The 18,855-nt window shown below is 41.4% G+C and overlaps 1 protein-coding gene across 2 annotated transcripts; it reads left to right on the top strand.

Moving 5' to 3' along the window:
- Positions 1 to 482: 482 nt before the first annotated feature.
- LUZP4 (leucine zipper protein 4) lies at positions 483 to 18,628 on the top strand. Of its 2 annotated transcripts, XM_023203128.1 has the most exons (4): positions 483 to 603; positions 13,489 to 13,623; positions 14,824 to 14,942; positions 18,051 to 18,628. In XM_023203128.1, the coding sequence occupies exons 1-4, from the start codon at positions 513 to 515 to the stop codon at positions 18,618 to 18,620; spliced, it is 915 nt and encodes a 304-aa protein (XP_023058896.1). In that variant the 5' UTR covers positions 483 to 512; the 3' UTR covers positions 18,621 to 18,628. The 2 variants fall into 2 exon arrangements, with proteins under 2 accessions (XP_023058896.1, XP_023058897.1); XM_023203129.1 differs by lacking the exons at positions 483 to 603; positions 14,824 to 14,942 and having other exon boundaries at positions 13,597 to 13,623; positions 18,051 to 18,620.
- Positions 18,629 to 18,855: the final 227 nt, after the last annotated feature.

Genomic DNA, 18,855 nt, shown 5'->3' with positions numbered 1-18,855 from the left:
AGGAAGGAAGGAGGAAAGAGAGAAAAGAAAGTGTGTGGCATTGCAAGCCTGTGAATCCTCCCTAGATGTAAATTTGGGCTTGGTCTTGGAATTTGAGAGAAGCAGAGCACCAGCCCATTAAGTCAAGAATATAAGGTTTTATTCACCATGAATGCCAACAGCACAGAGGAGAAATGGGTTCTAGGAACTGTGAAAGGCAAGGGTCGGAACACCACATACACTAGAAACTTGTAGCCAACTAGGTAGTGTTCTGGGTGGAGACAATATTTTTAGAGAGGGGAACGCAGTGGGAGATGGGCGGGTCTTTCCTTTTTTTTTTTTTTCTAGTGAGCCAAGCTCCTGATAGGAGACTTGGTGAGAGTTATACGCCAAGCTCCACCCCTTGGAGCTTAGCAACAGCAAAGGAAGAGGCTATGATTGGAGGATCAGGTTAGCCCACCGTGCTCCTCCCGCGCGGTGAGGGGGCGGTACACGCACCCGAGCTCGGAGTGTGACGCCATGATACAGAGGAGATGGCTTCGTTTCAGAAGCTAACACTTCGTGAGAAAGTGTCGCCAAATCGTCCCAGTCGGAAAAAGGTTAACTTCCTAGATATGTCTCTAGGTATGTAGATCTCGGATCCCAGTCCCCACTAGTTTGGGCTCACTGGTCTTGAGCGCAAGACCTCGGCATACCGCTGACTAGAAGTGGCGTTGGGAGGAACACACTCCTTCGAGGAGAGGCTTCCCCCTCAGGGCATCTCCGCACCTGACGCACCCTGACGAACCCTGGGGCCACTTGGCCCCTATCCCTCCTCTCCTTTTCTTCTCCTCACCTCCAGCCCTCTCCTTTCAGGTGGGGAACTCTGAGGGAGGCTGACAAAAAGCGCGTGGGGGTTAAGGATTGCTGAAAGGGGCAGGCGGAGAAAATAGACCACAATTTCCGTGTATTTTACTTTCCTAAGAATTGATACCTAACTACTGGCCTCCTTCAAACACGTGGGGCCAAGTGCTCTTCTCAGTCCAAGCGGATGTCATAAATAACTAGATTCCAGGGCCCGGAGGAGCAAGCCTCAGGCTATTTTGCTATGGATCCCAGCGTGGTAGTGCCAAGAGTTGTTGGTGGGTTGGTGTATCTGCCTTGTTGGAAGGGGTGGTTGGTGCGTTTATTTGCTTGTTGGCTGGTGGTTATTTGCTCTGGATCGCCTTTCTTTGCAGGCGCTCTCTAGTGTCTAACTTGAGACCTCTACACGGAGAGTGGAACCTTAGAAAAAATAAATCCTTTATCAAGGCCCCTAACCTCCTCCATTCGCACCAAACCCAGAAAAAGTGAATTTTACTCGGACCAGTTCCTCTGCTATTAATCACCTTAGAAATGGGGAAGAGGGGAGGGAATAGACTTTCCAAGCCAGATGGGGAGTGAGCAGAGCTGAGTAGAGGATGGAAGCTGACTTTAGAAATAGAGAGGGGCATCAGGTCATGGAAGAAGGAAGCTGTAGAAATGGGGGAAGGAGGACAAAACAGAAAAGGCCTACTTTGTTTGGTTAGGTTTGTGTGTCTGTGTGTGAAACAGGGACTTGCTCTGTTTCTCAGGCAGGTGTGCAATGGCATCATCTTGGCTCACTGCAACCTCCGCTCCCTGGCATCAAGCGATGCTCCCACCTCAGCCGCCCCAGTAGCTGGGACTACAGGCACGTGCCACCACACCCGTCTAGGTTGTTTTTTTGTTTTTGGTTTTTTTTTTTTTTTTTTTTTTTTTGTATTAGTGGAACGAGGTTTCACCATGTTGCCCAGACTGGTCTCCTGGTCTCGAGTGATCTGCCCGCTTTGGCTTCCCAAAGCCCTGCGGTGACAGGCGTGAGCCACCGCCCCCAGCCTAGTTATTTTTGAGACAAGGTCAGGGACTGTTGTCTGGGCTGGAGTGTAGTGGCACGATCACGGCTCACTGTGGCCTTAAGCTCTCAGGCTCAATCAAGTGATCCTACCACCTCAGCTTCTAGAGGAACTGGAACCACAGGTGCTTGCCACCACGCCTACCTAATTTTTAAATTTTTGTAGAGATTGGGTCTCCTTATGTTGCCCAGGTTGGTCTCGAACTCCTGGCCTCAAGCAATCCTCCCGGCTCGGCCTCCCAAAATGCTGGGATTGTGGGCCTGAGCCACCATGCCTGGCCAAGGGCCACTTTAGAAATGAGACAGGGAGAGGCAGAGCAGTGGGAGCTGAGCTTCAGTGTGGAAGTGCAGGGGTGGAGCAAGGAGAAGCAGGAACAAGGAGGGCGGACCTTAGAAATGGATGGAACAGTGTAAAGAGGGTTCACCTTAGAGATGAGGGTGGGGAGCAGAGCAGGGAGGGCTGAACTTTAAAAGGGGCAGGATAAGTGGAGGGAGAGTGTACCATAGAAATGAAGAAGTTTGGCTGGGCTTGGTGGCTCATTCCTGTAATCCCAGCACTTTGGGAGGCTGAGGTGGGCGGCTCACTTGAGGCCAGGAGTTCGAGACCAGCCTGGCCAACATGGTGAAACCCCATCTGTACTAAAAATACAAAAATTAGCTGGGCATGGTGTTGTGTGCCTGTAGTCCCAGCTATGTGGGAGGCTGAGGCGGGAGAATTGCTTGAACCCAGGAGGTGGAGGCTCCAGTGAGTTGAGATCGCAGCACTGCACTCCCGCCTGGGTGCCAGAGTGAGACTCCATCTCAAAAAAAAAAAAAAGGACTGAAATGAAGAGGGGCGCTGTGGCTCATGCCTGTAATCGCGGGAGGCAGAGGTTAGGCTGGTCTTGAACTCCTGACCTCAAGTGATATGCCTGCCTCGGCCTCACACAGTGCTGGGATTACAGGCGTGAGCCACCTCGCCGGGCCTAAACTTTCTTTATAGTGTCCTTTGAAGTCCTGAAGTTTCAGATTCTGATAAAATACAGTTTATCTGTTTTTTGTTGTTGTTCATGCTTTGGAGTCATTTCTAGAAAATCATGAAGATATACCCTTGTTTCCTTCTGAGAGTTTTCTAGTTTTAACTCTTACATTTACATCTTTGATCCATTTTGAGTTCATTCTTGTATATGGGGTGAGTTAAGAGCCAACTTCATTCTATTCCATTTTGATGTCTAATTGTTCCAGCACTACTTGTTAAAAAGACTAATTTTCCTCCATTGAAAGCTCTTCTTGGTGGAATTGCTTTCTTAATTTCATTTTTGGATAGTTAATTGCTGGTGTATATAAATAGAATTAATTTTTGCATATAGATCTTGCATCCTGCAACCTTGCTGAGCATGTTCATCAGTGCTAATCTCCGTGTGTGTGTGTGTGTGTGTGTGTGTGTATCTTTAGGAATTCCTACATACAAGATCATGATATCTGAGAACAGAGATAGTTTTACTTTTTTCTAGTCTGCTTGTCTTTTGTTCTTTCTGACTAATTGCTCTCGATAGAATTTCTAGCAAAACGTTAATTAGATGTGGTGAGATTGGACATCCTTGACTTGTTTCTGATCTTAGGGAGAAAAGTTTTCCGTTTTTCACCGTTAACCATTTTACCTTTGGTTGGGTTTTTGTAGATGCCCTTATGAGGTTGAGGAATTTACCTGCCTCCCACTTTATTTCTGAGGGGGAATGACCATGAAAAGTAACTAAGTATTTTTTGTTGTTGTCTTTAAGGTGTTTAAGGTGTTTAAGCAATCTATTTCAAGACCGGTATCAATTTCCTCTTCTAAGACATGGTCCCTGTTGATCCCATACCGCTACTTTCCCCCACCCCAACTTCATCACAAGTTCTGAAATATTTTGTGGCATTAAAATGACTTTAAAAATAATATTTGGTCACTGGCCAGGGCTGGGTTAAGGCGAGGTAAATGAGGCACTTGCTTCGAGTATAAAGTTCAAGGAGTCACAAAAAAAATTCGTTAACAGGGATAATTAATATTTTAATGAAATATTTAAAAAATTAAATGGACAAACTACAGCCATCTTTCTGGCCATCTGTTTTTGTAAATAAACTTTTCTTCACTTAAGAACTAGGGTGAAGCAAGTGAAGGAGGGCTGTGCAAGTACAGGGTCTGATCTGATCTTTTTTTTTTTTTTTTTTTTTAATGGAATCTCACTCTGTCACCCAGGCTGGAGTGCAGTGGCATGATCACAGCTCACTGCATCCTCGACTTCCTGGGCTCAGGCAGTCCTCCCACCTCAGCCTCCCAAGTAGTTGGGATACAGGCATGTGCCACCACGCCCAGCTAATTTTTTTTTTTTGGGAGACGGAGTCTCACTCTGTCGCCCAGGCTGGAGTGCAGTGGCCGGATCTCAGCTCGCTGCAAGCTCTGCCTCCTGGGTTTAAGCCATTCTCCTGCCTCAGCCTCCTGAGTAGCTGGGACTACAGGCGCCCACCACCTCGCCCGGCTAGTTTTTTGTATTTTTTAGTAGAGACGGGGTTTCACCGGGTTAGCCAGGATGATCTTGATCTCCTGACCTCGTGATCCGCCCGTCTGGGCCTCCCAAAGTGCTGGGATTACAGGCTTGAGCCACCGCGCCCGGCTATTTTTTTGTATTTTTGTAGAGACGGGTTCTCACTATATTGCCTAGACTGGTCTCGACTTCTGGGCTCCAGCGATTCACCCACCTTGACCTCCTAAAGTGCTAGGATTACAGGTGTGAGCCACCACGTCCAGCCTTTGATCTTATCTTTTCAAAAAAAAGTTTGATATTTTGTTCATCACAGATTGGTTTTGCACTGATTTTTATTTTTGAAAATATTGTGAGGCCGGGCTCGGTGGCTCACGCCTATAATCCCAGCTCTTTGGGAGGCTGAGACAGGTGGATGACCTGAGGTCAGGAGTTCGAGAGCACCCTGGCCAACATGGTGAAATCCTGTCTCTACTAAAAATACAAAAATTAGTTGGGTGTGGCGGCGGGTGCCTGTAGTCCCAGCTACTCGGGAGGCTGAGACAGGAGAATTGCTTGAACCCAGGAGGCTGAGGTTGCAGTGAGCCGAGATCGCACCACTGCACTCCAGCCTGGGTTACAGAACTAGACTCAGTCTCAAAAAAAAAAAAAAAGAAAGAAAGAAAGAGAGAGAGAGAGAGAGAAAGAAAGAAAGAAAGAAAGAGAAAGAAAGAAAGAAAGAAAGAAAGAAAGAAAGAAAGAAAGAAAGAAAGAAAGAAAGAAAGAAAGAGAAAGAAAGAAAGAAAATATTGTGTTAAGATATTTCAATCTTGATTACTGAGTTTTGGGGGCCTGAAGTGAATTCCTCACTTACCTCACTCTAGGCCCTGCCTTGTCACTGGGACCTTGAAGGAAGAAAAACCCAGAACTGAAGGAAATTTACAGCACTAAGTTAAAACTTCATGCTTCCTGCACTTTTCTTTGTGTTGATTTCACTGACGTTTTTGCAACTGCTAACAGAAAAGAAAAAACAAAACTGATAAATAGCTAAAGCAATGGGTTTATTTCAAAATTCAGAGAAATAAGGGCCATAGTTGCAGAGTGGCTTGGTCCCAAAAATGCAGTATTTGTGTGACCTTGTGCAAGTTGCTCCATCTCTTGGGGCCTGAGTTTCCTGATCCGAATAAAATCTACATCATAGAGTTGTTGAAGATTAGATGAGATAATACAGGTAATGTTCACAAAGTATGCTGCCTGACGTGGATAAAGCTGAGTAAATATTTGCTATATGTGCCCCGGAAAGTGGGCCTAAGCCCTCACTTTTGCGTAGCCAGCAATTTGGCAAGCTGGAGAAGTTACCTCTCCTCTCAGGATTTTGTTATCAAACTTCAGAGATGCAGTAGTCATGAAAGAGATTAAAACCATCCAGGTGAAAGATGGGGTTTAAACAGCTCACCTAAGTCTCTGGGAGACTGAGAGAGGAGGTGGTGTCGTGTAACTTGAATAATAGTGAAGTAAACAGACTTAGGAGGCACTTACATTTTAGTAGACGATTATAGCTGGAAGGATACTGGAGAGTCTGCTTTGGGAAAGATTAGTTCAGTTATCTGAAAGACTGAGAAAAGATGTTGAGTTGAATTTGGTAGGTTAGCTGGAGATTAAGTATGACTGTAAGATCTCATAGTCACCGAGTTGTTAAAAATCTTGAGGTCATTGTTTTATCCTTTTAAACACTGGTTCTGTATATCCATATTTTAAATGTTGGTTCTCTATATCCATATTTATACCTTTTTAGACAGATGAGAATCCCAGTTTTGATCATGTCATGAGAATCCTAGTTTTGATCATGTCAGGAGGAACAGCAAACTTTCGACTAGTCATCACAGGCCCTTGCAATTTATTTTATTTTTATTTTTATTTAATTTTTTGAGACAGGGTCTCTGTCGCTGAGGCTGGAGTGCAGTGGCGCAATCACAGCTCACTGCAGCCTGGACCTCCCAGGCTCAAGCGATCCTCCCACCTTTGCCCGCAGAGTAGCTGGGACCCTAGGTGTGCACCACCACACCTGGCTCATTTTTGTATTTTCTTTGGTAGAGACAGAGTTTCGCCATGTTGCCCAAGCTGGTCTCGAACTCCTGGGCTCGAGCGATCTTCTCGCCTTGGCCTCCCAAAGTGCTGGGATTACAGCCGTGCGCCACCGCGCCAGGCTGAGGCCCTTGCAGTTTGAAGCAAGAAAAATACACAATAAATAGCAAATACATGTTGCTTTCTACGGTGTAATGAGAAAGCCATACTTTTTCCCGATAAATTTGCCCATGTTTTTCTCAGTGAAAATAATACTTTTTAACAATACATTTCTTTGTTTTTATGTAACTAAACACATGCTTTAGAAAAGCAGTAGTATGTTGGATGCAAGGTTATTACTTCCATTGTAATACATGCTAAAGTAGAAAAAGGCTCTACAAATGTATTTTTGTTTTTGTCCTCAGTAAACATACCCAAAAAGTATTAGTCTTTTTTTTTTTTTTTTTTTTTTAACAAATAAAAGGCAAAAATAAGACCAAAATTCGAACTGGTAACAGCAAGAACTTAATAGGAACTCCACTCCTCTGTTCATTACTTTTACCTAAAAGAGACATGCAAAAGTGTTGCAGTTAGAAAGAAAAGAACTTTTTCTGCCTGCCAGATATATTGGACCATGAATCCACAAATACGGATTATCCACTCTGTATTCTGTGCTAGGCACTTAGTACACTAATAAATAAATAGTGGTCTCTTCTCAAGTACCTCCTAATCTAGTTGGAGAGACAGCTAAGTAAATATGTGCAATTATACATTGTTTTAAGTATTCTAGAAGTATGTATAGTCAGAATTTTTCAGAAATTGAGAGGAATCTAAGTCACTTACATTTTTTGAGGTTTCCAGCATTTTAAATATTTTTAAAATGGCAAAACAAAAATTGTGGTTCTTTTTACATGTTTATAAATGTAAAATAGTGCTTTCAACCCACTGTAAAATAAAATGCAATATAAGTATGCTTTTCACAAGAAAATTAAACAATTTAAACAAAAACATTACTATTCATATGGCATCTCAAGCAGTGCAGTCAGTTTTAAACTATGTGAGGAATACTGTCTTTCTTCAGTCCTGACAGTTTATTTCTGAGACTAAGTATATCAAGAATTCAAATTTAAGGCTCTTTGGTGAGGCCTGGATCAAATGTCTCTCCTTGAGAGATTGGCTAAGTGTTCTCTAGGTGGATTCGGTGGAGCATATCATTACAGAGAGCAGAATGAACAAAGCCCCATGTCTTTATAATGATATATTCTGAGAACTAAGGAAAAGGACAAGAGAATCTGGAAAAATAATGTAGTATTAAGGACGCTTTCTTCATAACCTCATGGCTTATGTTGGAAGGGCATTTACACAGCTTACCCAGGTTCATAGGCATTTGCTTTCTCCTCAATATGAAGAGGCTGAGCAGCAATTTGATTTCATCTCTAAATCGTAGCTGATGAGATCTACCCAATTCCATTACAATCCAACAAATCAAATGGTGGTCTCTGGAATTACAAAGTCTAAGGATTAAAATTACATATGATTTCACTTTAAAAAAAAATCCTGCAACACATTCCAGGATGTGGATAATTCAAAAACATTCTTTAAAATAAGTTTTAGGCCGGGTGTGGTAGTTCACATCTGTAATTCCAGGAGATGTCAGCCTTTTCAAAGAAAATCAGAATCAGATTTTTTTCTTATTATTTTAATTTCTATTTATTTGTAATTTTTATGGGTATATAGTAGGTGTATATATTTATGGGGTACATGAGATGTTTTGATACAGGCATACATGTAATTGCAATGTGAAATAAGCACATCATGGAGATTATCCATCCTCTTAAGCATTCATCCTTTGAGTTACAAACAATCCAATTATTACACTCTTTATTTTAAAATATATAGTTATTATTGACTATAGTCACCCTGTTGTGCTATCAAATAGTAGGTCTTATTCATTCTTTCTATTTATATTTTATTGTACTGCCTATGTACTGAAAAGTTGTAGTTATTATTTTTTATTGGTTCATCATTTAGTCTTTCTACTTAGGATGAGAGTAGTTTATACACCACAGTTACAGTATTATAATAGTCTGTGTTTTTCTGTGTACTTACTATTACCCGTGAGTTTTATACCCTCAGATGATGACTTACTACTCATTAATGTCTTTTCTTCCTGGTTGAAGCACTCCCTTTAGCCTTTTTTGTAGGACAGGTCTGGTGTTGATAAAATCCCTCAGCTTTTGTTTGTCTGTGAAACTTTTTATTTCTCCTTCATGTTTGAAGGATATTCTCACTGGGTATGCTATTCTAGGGTAAAGTTTTTCCTTTCAGCGCTTTAAATATATCAGCCCACTTTCTCCTGACTTGTAAGGTTTCCATTGAAGGGGTGGCTGCCAGACATATTAGAGCTCTGTTGTTTGCTATTTGTTTCTTTTCTCTTGCTGCTTTTAGGATCCTTTCTTTATCCTTGACCTTTAAGAGTCTGATTATTGGCTGGGCGCGGTGGCTCAAGCCTGTAATCCCAGCACTTTGGGAGGCCGAGACGGGTGGATCACGCGGTCGGGAGATCGAGACCATCCTGGCTAACATGGTGAAACCCCGTCTCTACTAAAAATACAAAAAACTAGCAGGGCGAGGTGGCGGGCGCCTGTAGTCCCAGCTACTCCGGAGGCTGAGACAGGAGAATGGCGTAAACCCGGGAGGCGGAGCTTGTAGTGAGCTGAGATCAGGCCACTGCACTCCAGCCCGGGCGGCAGAGCAAGACTCCATCTCAAAAAAAAAAAAAAAAAAGAGTCTGATTATTAAATGCCTTGAGGTAGTCTTCTTTGGGTTAAATCTGCTTGGTGTTCTATAACCTTCTTGTACTTGGATATTGATATCTTTCTCTAGATTTGAGAACTATTTTTTTTTTCTTTCTTTTTTTTTTTTTTTTTTGACAGAGGGTTGCTCTGTAGCTCAGGCTGGAGAGCAGTGGCGTAACCTCGGCTCACTGCAACCTCTGCCTCCCTGGTCCCGGCTTAAGCAATTCTCCTGCCTCAGCCTCCCGAGTACGTGGGATTACAGGTACATGCCACCATGCTCAGCTAATTTTTGTATTTTTAGTAGAGACGGGGTTTCACCATGTTGGCCACACTGGTCTTGAACTCTTGACCTTGTGATCTGCCTGCCTCAGGAACTTCTCTTTTATTATCCCTTTGAATAAACTTGCTCTGTCTCCTGGACTGGAGTGCAGTGGCGCTCTCGGCTCACTGCAGCCTCAGCCTCCCAGGTTCAAACAATTCTCCTGCCTCAGCCTCCCAAGTAGCTGGTATCACAGGTGCGCACCACCACACCCAGCTAATTTTTGTGTTTTTAGTAGAGGTGGTATTTAACCACGTTGGCCAGGCTGTTCTCAAACTCCTGACATCAAGTAATCCACCCGTGAGCCACCACTCCCAGCCCCATTGAATAAACGTTCTACCCCTATCTCTTTCTCTACATCCTCTTTAAAGCCAATAACTCTCAGATTTGCCATTTTGAGGCTGTTTTCTAGATCCTATAGGTGTGTTTCATTGTTTGTTTGTTTTCTTTTGTCTCCTCTGATTGTACATTTTCAAATAGCCTTTCTTCAGGCTCACTAATTCTTTCTTCTACCAGATTCATTCTGTTATTAAAGGGCTGATGCATTCTTCAGTATGCCAATTGCATTTTTCCAGTTCCAGAATTTCTGCTTGACACTTTTTAATCATTTCTATCTCTTTGTTACATTTATCTGATAGAATTCTGAATTCCTTCTGTGTTTGCTTGAATTTATTTGAGTTTTCTCAACACAGCTATTTGGAATTCTCTGTCTGAAAAGTCACATATCTCTGTTTTTCCAGGACTCGTCCTTAGTGCGTTATTTAGTTCATTTGGTGAGGTCATGTTTTCCTGGAACCTATTGATACTAGTAGATGTTCTTCAGTGTCTGGGCATTGAAGGGTTAGGTATTTATTGTGGTCTTTACTGTCTGGGCTTCTTTGTACTCATCCTTTTTGGGAAGGCTTTCCAGATATTTGAAAAGACTTCAGTGTTGTGATCTGAGCAGTTTCTACTTTAGGGGACATCCCAAGCCCAGTAATGCTGTGGTTCTTGCAGACTCATAGAGGTACCTCCTTGATGGTTTTGGACAGGATCTGGGAGAATTCTCTGGATCCCCAGGCAGAGACTCTTGTTCTTTTCCCTTATTTTCTCCTAAACAAACAGAGTGTCTCTGTTCTGAGCCACCCAGAGCTGCGGTGGAGTGACACAAGCACCCCTGTGGCCACCACCACTATGACTGCACTGGGTCAGACCCGAAGCCAGCACAGCTCTGGGTCTCACCCAAGGTCTGCTGCAAATACTCCTGGCTACTGCCTAACTTGCTCAAGGCTCTGGAGCTCTACCATCAGCCAGTGGCAAAACCAACCAGGCCTGTGTCCTTTCCTTCAGGGTGGCAAGGTCCCCCAAGCCGGAGGTGGGTCCAGAAGTGACATCTGGGACTCAGGACCTAGAGTCAAAAACCTTAGAAGTCTACCTGGTGTTCTATTGTATTATGGCTGAGCTGGCACTCACACCACAAAATGCAGTCCTTCCCACTCTTCCCTTCCTTTTCTAAAGGCAGAGGAGCCTCACCCCATAACCAGTCACCCTAGGCCAGGAAGAGTATTGTTTACTGTGGACTACCATAGATGTTCCCTTAAGACTCAGGGGCTCTTAAGTCACTTTGCGATGAATGCTGCCTGGTCTGAGACTCACCCTTCAGAGCATTGAGCTCCCCTCTGGCCTAGGGCAGTTCCAGAAGTGTTATCCAAATGTCAAGTCCTGGAATCAGGGATTCCAAGAGACCACTTGGTACTCTACCCTTCTGTGGCTGTGCTGGTACCTGAAGCCAGCAAGTCTCAGAGGCTCACCCAAGGCCCTCAACATAGTACCTGGGTATTGCTGCTAGTTACTCAGCGCCCAAGAGCTTTTCAGTTAACAGTTGATGAATTCTGCCAGGGCTGAGTCTTTTCCTTCAAGGCAGTCATTTCCCTTCTGGCCTAGGGTATGTCCAGAAATGTGGTCCAGGAGCTAGAGCCTGAAACAGGAACCTCGTAACTCTAACCGGTGCCCTAGGCTGCTGTGGCTGAGCTGGTATCCAAGATGTAAGACAAAGTCCTCCCCACTCTTCCCTCTCTTCTCAAGTGGAAGGAAGGGGTCTCTTTTGGAGCTGTGAGCTGTCCAGCCTGGGGTTAGGGGAGGGGCGATGCCACCACTCCCTTGGCTGCCCCAGCTGGTGTCTCAGTATGTTGCGTGGCCCCCCCAGTCCACACTCTGTTGGCCCAGTTCAGTACTAAGGCTTGCCTAAGAGTTGCAGCCCTTATGGCCTAGACCAGGTGTTTCCAATCTTTTGACTTCCCTGGGCCACATTGAAAGAATAACTGTCTTGAGCCACACATAAAATACAGTAACATTAACAATAGCTGATGAGCTAAAAAAAAAAAATTGCAAAAAAAATCTCATAATGTTTTAAGAAAGTTTACGAATTTGTGTCCGGCTGCATTCAAAACCGTCCTGGGCTGTGTGTGGCCTGCAGGCCGCGGGTTAGAAAAGCTTGGCCTAGACTGCCTTTCAGGTTTACTTGGAGATCCAGAGCACTGTAGCCCTTGATGGAGAGGTTTGTGGGAACTCATGCTCGGGCTGCCGGGATGGGTAATTCCTCTCTGACTGGGGCTGGTTTAAATCTTCCCTCCAATGGGCAGGTGTCAGGTGAGTTTGGTGCAGTTTTCCTTTCTGCTCTAACAGGACAGCACTAAATTCAATGCCTCATGATTGCTGTGTTCTTCCTCCCCCAGTGCCCAGAGATGCTCTTGGCACCACCATGCCATTGCTGCCAGGGGTGGGGGAGGGGTGGCATTGGCGATTCAGGATTGTTTTTTCTGTCTCTTCAGTGCCTCTTTCAGTGATATGAAGTTAAAACCAGTTACTATGAGTGCTCACATGATTTTTGGTTTTTATGAAGGTGTTTTTTCTGTGTAGATAGTTGTTAAATTCATGTCCTTGCTGGGGGGACAATTGGTGGAGGCTTCTATTCTGCCACCTTGCTCCCTATCCCAGAATCAGATATTTAGAGACCTGAGGCAGGACTAGTACTAAGCAAAATAAAAAAGGAGTGATTAATTTGTGTCACCCAACTGCCTCTTTTGTACCCTTTTCAGCTCTTCTTTTCTTTTAGAATCTCCAGGTTTTTCCAAATACCTAACTTGTCCTTTTTTTTCCCCTTCCTCCTGAGTGTAGCTTCTGGAAGGTGTGGGGGCTTGTGCTTATTTCTAAAGATGCCTTGACATGAGTAAAGTTTTATCCACTGATAGAGCATCCCACCTGTAGACTCTTCCATTCTAGATGTTAGGAGAGATATTTTAGAGCAAGTTGTACCTGTCTCCCATTCTTTAAATTATGCCATGTAAGTGCTCTCTGCCTGAGTACGTGTAAGTGCGTGCCTGACTACAGAGTCAAGTCTGATTCCTTCCTGCTGCTACAATAATCTAGGTTCCTCACTTCTTGGTGTCTCCTGTGAACTTCCATCACCACTTTCTTACTTTTGCCACTTCCTTTTTCTTTGTTACGTTTGATAATATACATGTAACTAATTGTCTATTACTTACATTTAATCAGATAGACATTTAATGGTCTATCACTTTACATTTAATTACTGATTTACATTTATTTATTCAGCAACTTAATGACTCTATTGCTCTATATTTCCGTGACACTGAAATAACATTTAGTAAAATCACTTATTTAGATGATATCCCCCCCTGAGCTATTGCAGTGTGAAAGTATTTTGCTTTTGCGTAAATAAAGTTACCATAAATCTAACAGGAATTTTTCTTTCTTGTTCCAGCAAACCCTAAGATGTCGGTATTGATTGACCTTTGTTACAGTTTAACAAATTTATTATTGTTATTGTATTATCATGTTTAGGGCTACCAGTTTTTAGGTAATCTGAAATATAATGAGATAGGATATAGATTATTCACTCGAGACATTATTATTTGGTTTTTGCCATTTTATTCATTTTTTATGTATTTTCTAATACAGATGACATTATAATCTATAAAGAGTTAGAAGGGACAAATGCTGAAAAAGAAGAAAAGAGTAAAAGACAGAACAATAGTAAAAAGGAATCGTCTTCAAGACAGCAATCAAATGCTCATGGATATTGCCATCAGAGAGGTAAAGTATGCTGAAAATAGTCACACATGGTAAAAAGAGTCTGAAATATTTGTGAATAACTAGGTAAGTAAAATCAAGAATTCACAATATTGTTCTAAAGTTGCATTATGTTGCTTGTTTTATTTTTTCTGGGCATGGATTCATACAGGGTTGGTAAGAGTTTATGTCATGTCATATGAATACAAATTTGTTTTAATTTATACAAATTATTTCCCTAATGGAGAGTGGGATAAGAAAAGTAACCATATGAGCTGAGAGATATTTTTAGAAGCTTGTACTTGTTTACAAGCCTGGGTTGGTTGGTCCAGTTCCGCTTTTAGGAGGCAATACAGGAGGGTTAAGAGCATAGTCAATAATCTGAAAACTATGGCATCCACATTTTGAAAATACAAATGTTGTAAGACAAAAAGAGTAGGGTAGAACGTGACAAATGTCCTCTGTATACCTAACCTCATTGGTAAGTGCAGTGTGCATTTTTTAATATGAATGTACTACAGATTGCCACGATACAGAAGTCTTTTCAACAATTAAAGGTCTTCATAATCTAGTCAACAGATTGGAACCATTTTGACATCGTGATTACTATAAGCCCCGACAGTTGCCTATGCAGCTTCATTTCAGTTCTTGTGTGAATCTTCAGTGGCTCAACATGTTCTGAGAAGAGAAGAGAAATGATGGTAGTTATTACAGGGGCAGAGCAGCCAAAAAGGGTAACATGGCCCATTCTTACGTGCCTAACCAGTCATCACAAAATTGATCTTTGTGAGCCTTTTGGAGATATTCTTTGATGGGTTTTTTACTGTCTTTGTTTGTTTACCCAAACAAAGCAGACAATTGAGACAAATATTCACATGATTAATACAAAGCAGACAGTTTCTCTCCATCTCTCCTTTTTCTACTGGAGTATTCTTTCATTTAATTTCAGATAGTATGTCCCAACTTTGGTGGCATATGAAAACAAAATTGAGGTATTATATACTGAGAAGACTACCCTATTAAGGTATGCAAATTGAAATAGTATGGCAAAGACTGTTCTAGAATTCAGTGAGACTCCCAGATGATACCAGAGTAATGAAATATCAAAAGTTTTGCAAAACCCAGTGCATAGCTTTAAAAAAATGAGATCAGAGATAATACTTCTCTGAGAGATACGTTGAATTTACTACTTGAAAATACAGAAAATATTTTTTTTTTTCAAAGGCTACTCAAGATTCAGAAGCGACTCTGAGGAAAGAAATCATGATAAAAAGACATCCCAAGAACCTTCTGGATTCAAGTCTGGACAACACCCTTTAAATGAGCAACCTTTAATTGAACAGGTAGATAAGTACCAAGAATTAACCAATATTAAAAATCCTACATTTAATATATTTCCTAATATTAATGATTTACTTTAAATTCTATTGAAAGCAGGGATTGTTTCTTGGTATTCCTCCATGGTGCCTTGAACGTACTTTAAATTCAATGTTTGTTAGTTGATTTTTCCCCTGTAACTATTTTAAAAAACACTTGATTTTTGCTATTTTCAGTCATTACTAAAACTTTTGAATTTATGAAATGCCAAAACAGATTATTAGTTATTGTCATTAATCCTATGTAATCATTTTTATTTGTCCTCATACAGAGGCTTTGAGCTTAAGTTATAATATAAAAAGAGTTTTAGTATCTTTGTGAATGAACTGTGAAAGCCAGAAGTCAGATGATATCAGATATGAAATATACTCTGGAAGCAACAGGTGGCACAGACTATACCTGTACGAATCCATTTTCTGTAACCACGTATAGGTGAGCCAGTCAATAGGGAGGAATTTGAGAGGTGCTCAGATCCAGATTCACTAGCTAACATTGGTGCTAATGTTTCATCCTAGCTTATAAACTGATTCTTCTTAAGGTGTTACGTGGTCATTTAGCAAAAATGGCAGTTCCGGGAGCTTAAATCATTTTTGCCAAATCATGTAAATGCAAATGTTTATTTATTTGCTTATCTATTTATTTTGGAGAAAAACATGCTGCATTTTCAAATATTTAAAGGATTATTTTAAATTGTTCAAATGGACAGGGCGCGGTGTCTCACCCCTGTAATCCCAGCACTTTAGGAGGTCTAGGCGGGCGGATCACGATGTCAGGAGATCGAGACCATCCTGGCTAACATGGTGAAACCCCTTCTCTACTAAAAATACAAAAAATGAGCCGGGCGTTGTGGCGGGCACCCTTAGTCCAGCTACTCGGGAGGCTGAGGCAGGAGAACGGCGTGAACCCGGGAGGCGGAGCTTGCAGTGAGCCGAGATCGCGCCACCGCACTCCAGCCCAGGCGACAGAGCGAGACTGCGTCTCAAAAAAAAAAAAAATTGTTCAAATGATGATTCAATGCCTACTCTATGCAGGCACTATGATACCAGAACAGCCTGCTTCAAATAGTCTGTACGGTGGTGGAAGAGAAAGATAGGAAAGAAATGTAATGCCATACAGTATGCAGTATGTCCATAATAGGGCATAAGTTATATACTGTGGGGATGTAGTAATTCATTCTGATTGGGGTTCTTGAGAAACTTTGGTGGAAGAGATGGCATATGATCTGTGCCTTATAGGATGAGGAGATTTATTTATAAAGTTTGGAAAGAAGAACATGAGCTTCCTTCTGATACAGTCCAAGATGCATAAACTGAGAATAAATATTAAACAGTATTTTCAAATTGAAAGCATCCTTGTCCTTTTATTTATTTTTTGTTTGTTTGATTTTTTGAGATAGGGTCTCATTCCGTTGCCCAGGCTGGAATGTAGTGGTGTGATCATGGCTCACTGCCCCTTCTACCTCCTGGGTTCAAGTAATCCTCTCACTTCAGCCTCCCAAGTAGCTGGGACTATAGGCACGTGCCACCATGCCCTGCGAATTTTTTTTTTCTTTTCTGTAGAGATGAGGTCTCACTGTGTTGCCCAGGCTGGGAAAATATCCTTCTATTATTCATACTTTCGAAACTTTTGAGACTATCATAGCTGAACTCACCAGAAAAAAAAAAAAAAAAAATTACCCTGCAATAAAGAAATGTGTTAAAATTTAAGCATAATTATTTCACCAATAAATTGAAATAATTACAGTTTTCAATAATACTTTACAATTCTATTAAGCTAGTTTTGTACTCAACAAGATTTAGTCTTATTATCAGTGGAACGCAGTTTTATTTGTTCACCCCATGTATTTATTCAACACAACATTTTGATAGAAGGCTTCACTTGTTTATAAGGAAATAAAACTAATGTGCACTTTGTTTTCCAAAGGTAGGAAATATATAGTACACAAGTTGATGAAAACATTTCTTATGTAAACATTCATAAAAGGGACTGCAAGCTCCTTTGGTGAGGTACTTGGATACATACGGGTCCTTAGAAGATGGAACTCAGTCCTATCTTTCCTACTGACCTACTGTGCTCCCAACACCAGTCACTTAGAAAAGAGAAAAGGTACATGTGCATTTCACCCGATCTCCCTATTTAGGTTTTTCAGTACAAAAGCTGGAGAGTGGCTATAGCTTTATGTTTTAGCAAAACAACTAATTTTTTACATTTTTTATTTTAAAAAAAGTTTTCTGTGCATAATATTTTTTGTACTGGTACCTCCCCTGCTGTTTAGCAGTTGCGTCCAGCTTCTGTTAGTGTTAAACTAAAAAGTCATAATGCCAAATTTAGGGCATGTTGTGCTTGTCAGGCAACATATACTAGCAGAAAGCTTGATTTCTCAGCATGGTCTATATGACTTTATCCACTTACATTTATGTAGCATCATAGAGTTTTGTCAGAAGTTTCATTATTTCCATTTGGCTGATTCACTCCACTGCCTTTTTGGCTTAAAAACTGAAAAGGTAGAAGGGCTGTATTGTTGCCAAGCTAATTTACTTGAATAGTATTAAGCCAACCTTCCGCTTTTTTACAGCTTCCTTTCCCCTTACTTACTTCGTCTTTCTCTCTAGAATTAAGTATTAATTTATAATGGAAAGATAGTTTCTTTTTAATGATCATTGAGTAGGCAAAGAGTAAATATGATTTTGAACACTTTCCTTTTCATCCTAAGGACTTACACTACAAAATATTCTATCAAAGTCGCAAAATCTGTTGTTTCTTTAGTAAAACATACATCCAGAAATTAGTAGGTAGAACATGACCATAGAATACAGTCAAACTCATAAAACAACTAATTTTCCATACTTTTATTTTATTAAAGTTTTAGTTGCATAGCATTTTTGTGCCAATGACATGATACAATGGAGCTATTCTGTAAGTTAGTTCTAAAAACTGGTTGACAAATAGAAGTAAGCACAGTGGAATTCTAAAAGAAACAGTTGCCCATAAAAATGGGCTTGAGAATATATCATTATGACTTAAATCATGAAGTATCTGTTTCATTTGTTTTGCATAATTGGAATCCTTTTCAGGAGAAGTGCAATGACGATTATGAGGCCCAAGCAGAGAAGAATCAAGGCCAGTCAGAGGGGAATCAGCATCAATCAGAAGGAAATCCGGACAAATCAGAAGAAACTCAGGGCCAACCAGAAGAAAATCATCATTTTGAGAGATCCCGAAACCACTTAGAGAGATCTCATTATTATTTAGAGAGATCTCAAGGGCAACTAAAGATACATCATGCCCAATCTGAGAGATCTCACAGCCAATCCAAGAGATCTCATGATCAATCTGAGAGATCTCATGGCCAATCAAAGAGATCGCGTGGTCACTCAGGGAGATCTCATGGTCACTCCAAGAGATTTCATAGCCAGGGAGATCTTGTGGTCACTGAGAACGATCTCCTGGTCACTCAGAGAGATCTCATAGCCACTCAGAGAGATCTCATAGTCACTCAGAAAGATCTCATAGCTACTCAGAGAGATCTCATAATCACTCAGAGAGATCTCATGGCCACTGAGAGAGCTCTCATGGTCAGTCAGGGAGATCTCATGGCCAATCAGAAAGACATCAGAGATACTCAACAGGTAAAAATACAGTGACTTCTTAATCATCAGAACAATGTGTTGAATTCTGTGGAAATAGAAAAGCATGTATCTGTACTAATGGCTAATATATATTTGTTGAAACAGACATATATTGGGACAAAGACATAAATATTAGAATGGAGGCAATGTATACATGGTATCAATATTCTTTCAACTTGATGTCCTCTAAGCTATCATCCAATTACCCAAGATGTCCCATTAAGTTGTTCCCTGTAGGTCTGCTTTCCCT

The sequence above is a fragment of the Piliocolobus tephrosceles genome, chromosome 12 (genome assembly GCF_002776525.5).
Source record: "Piliocolobus tephrosceles isolate RC106 chromosome 12, ASM277652v3, whole genome shotgun sequence".
Lineage (NCBI taxonomy): Eukaryota > Metazoa > Chordata > Mammalia > Primates > Cercopithecidae > Piliocolobus > Piliocolobus tephrosceles.
The sequence above is the reverse complement of the archived record's forward strand: the minus strand, read 5'-3'. Positions and strand labels throughout refer to the sequence as shown.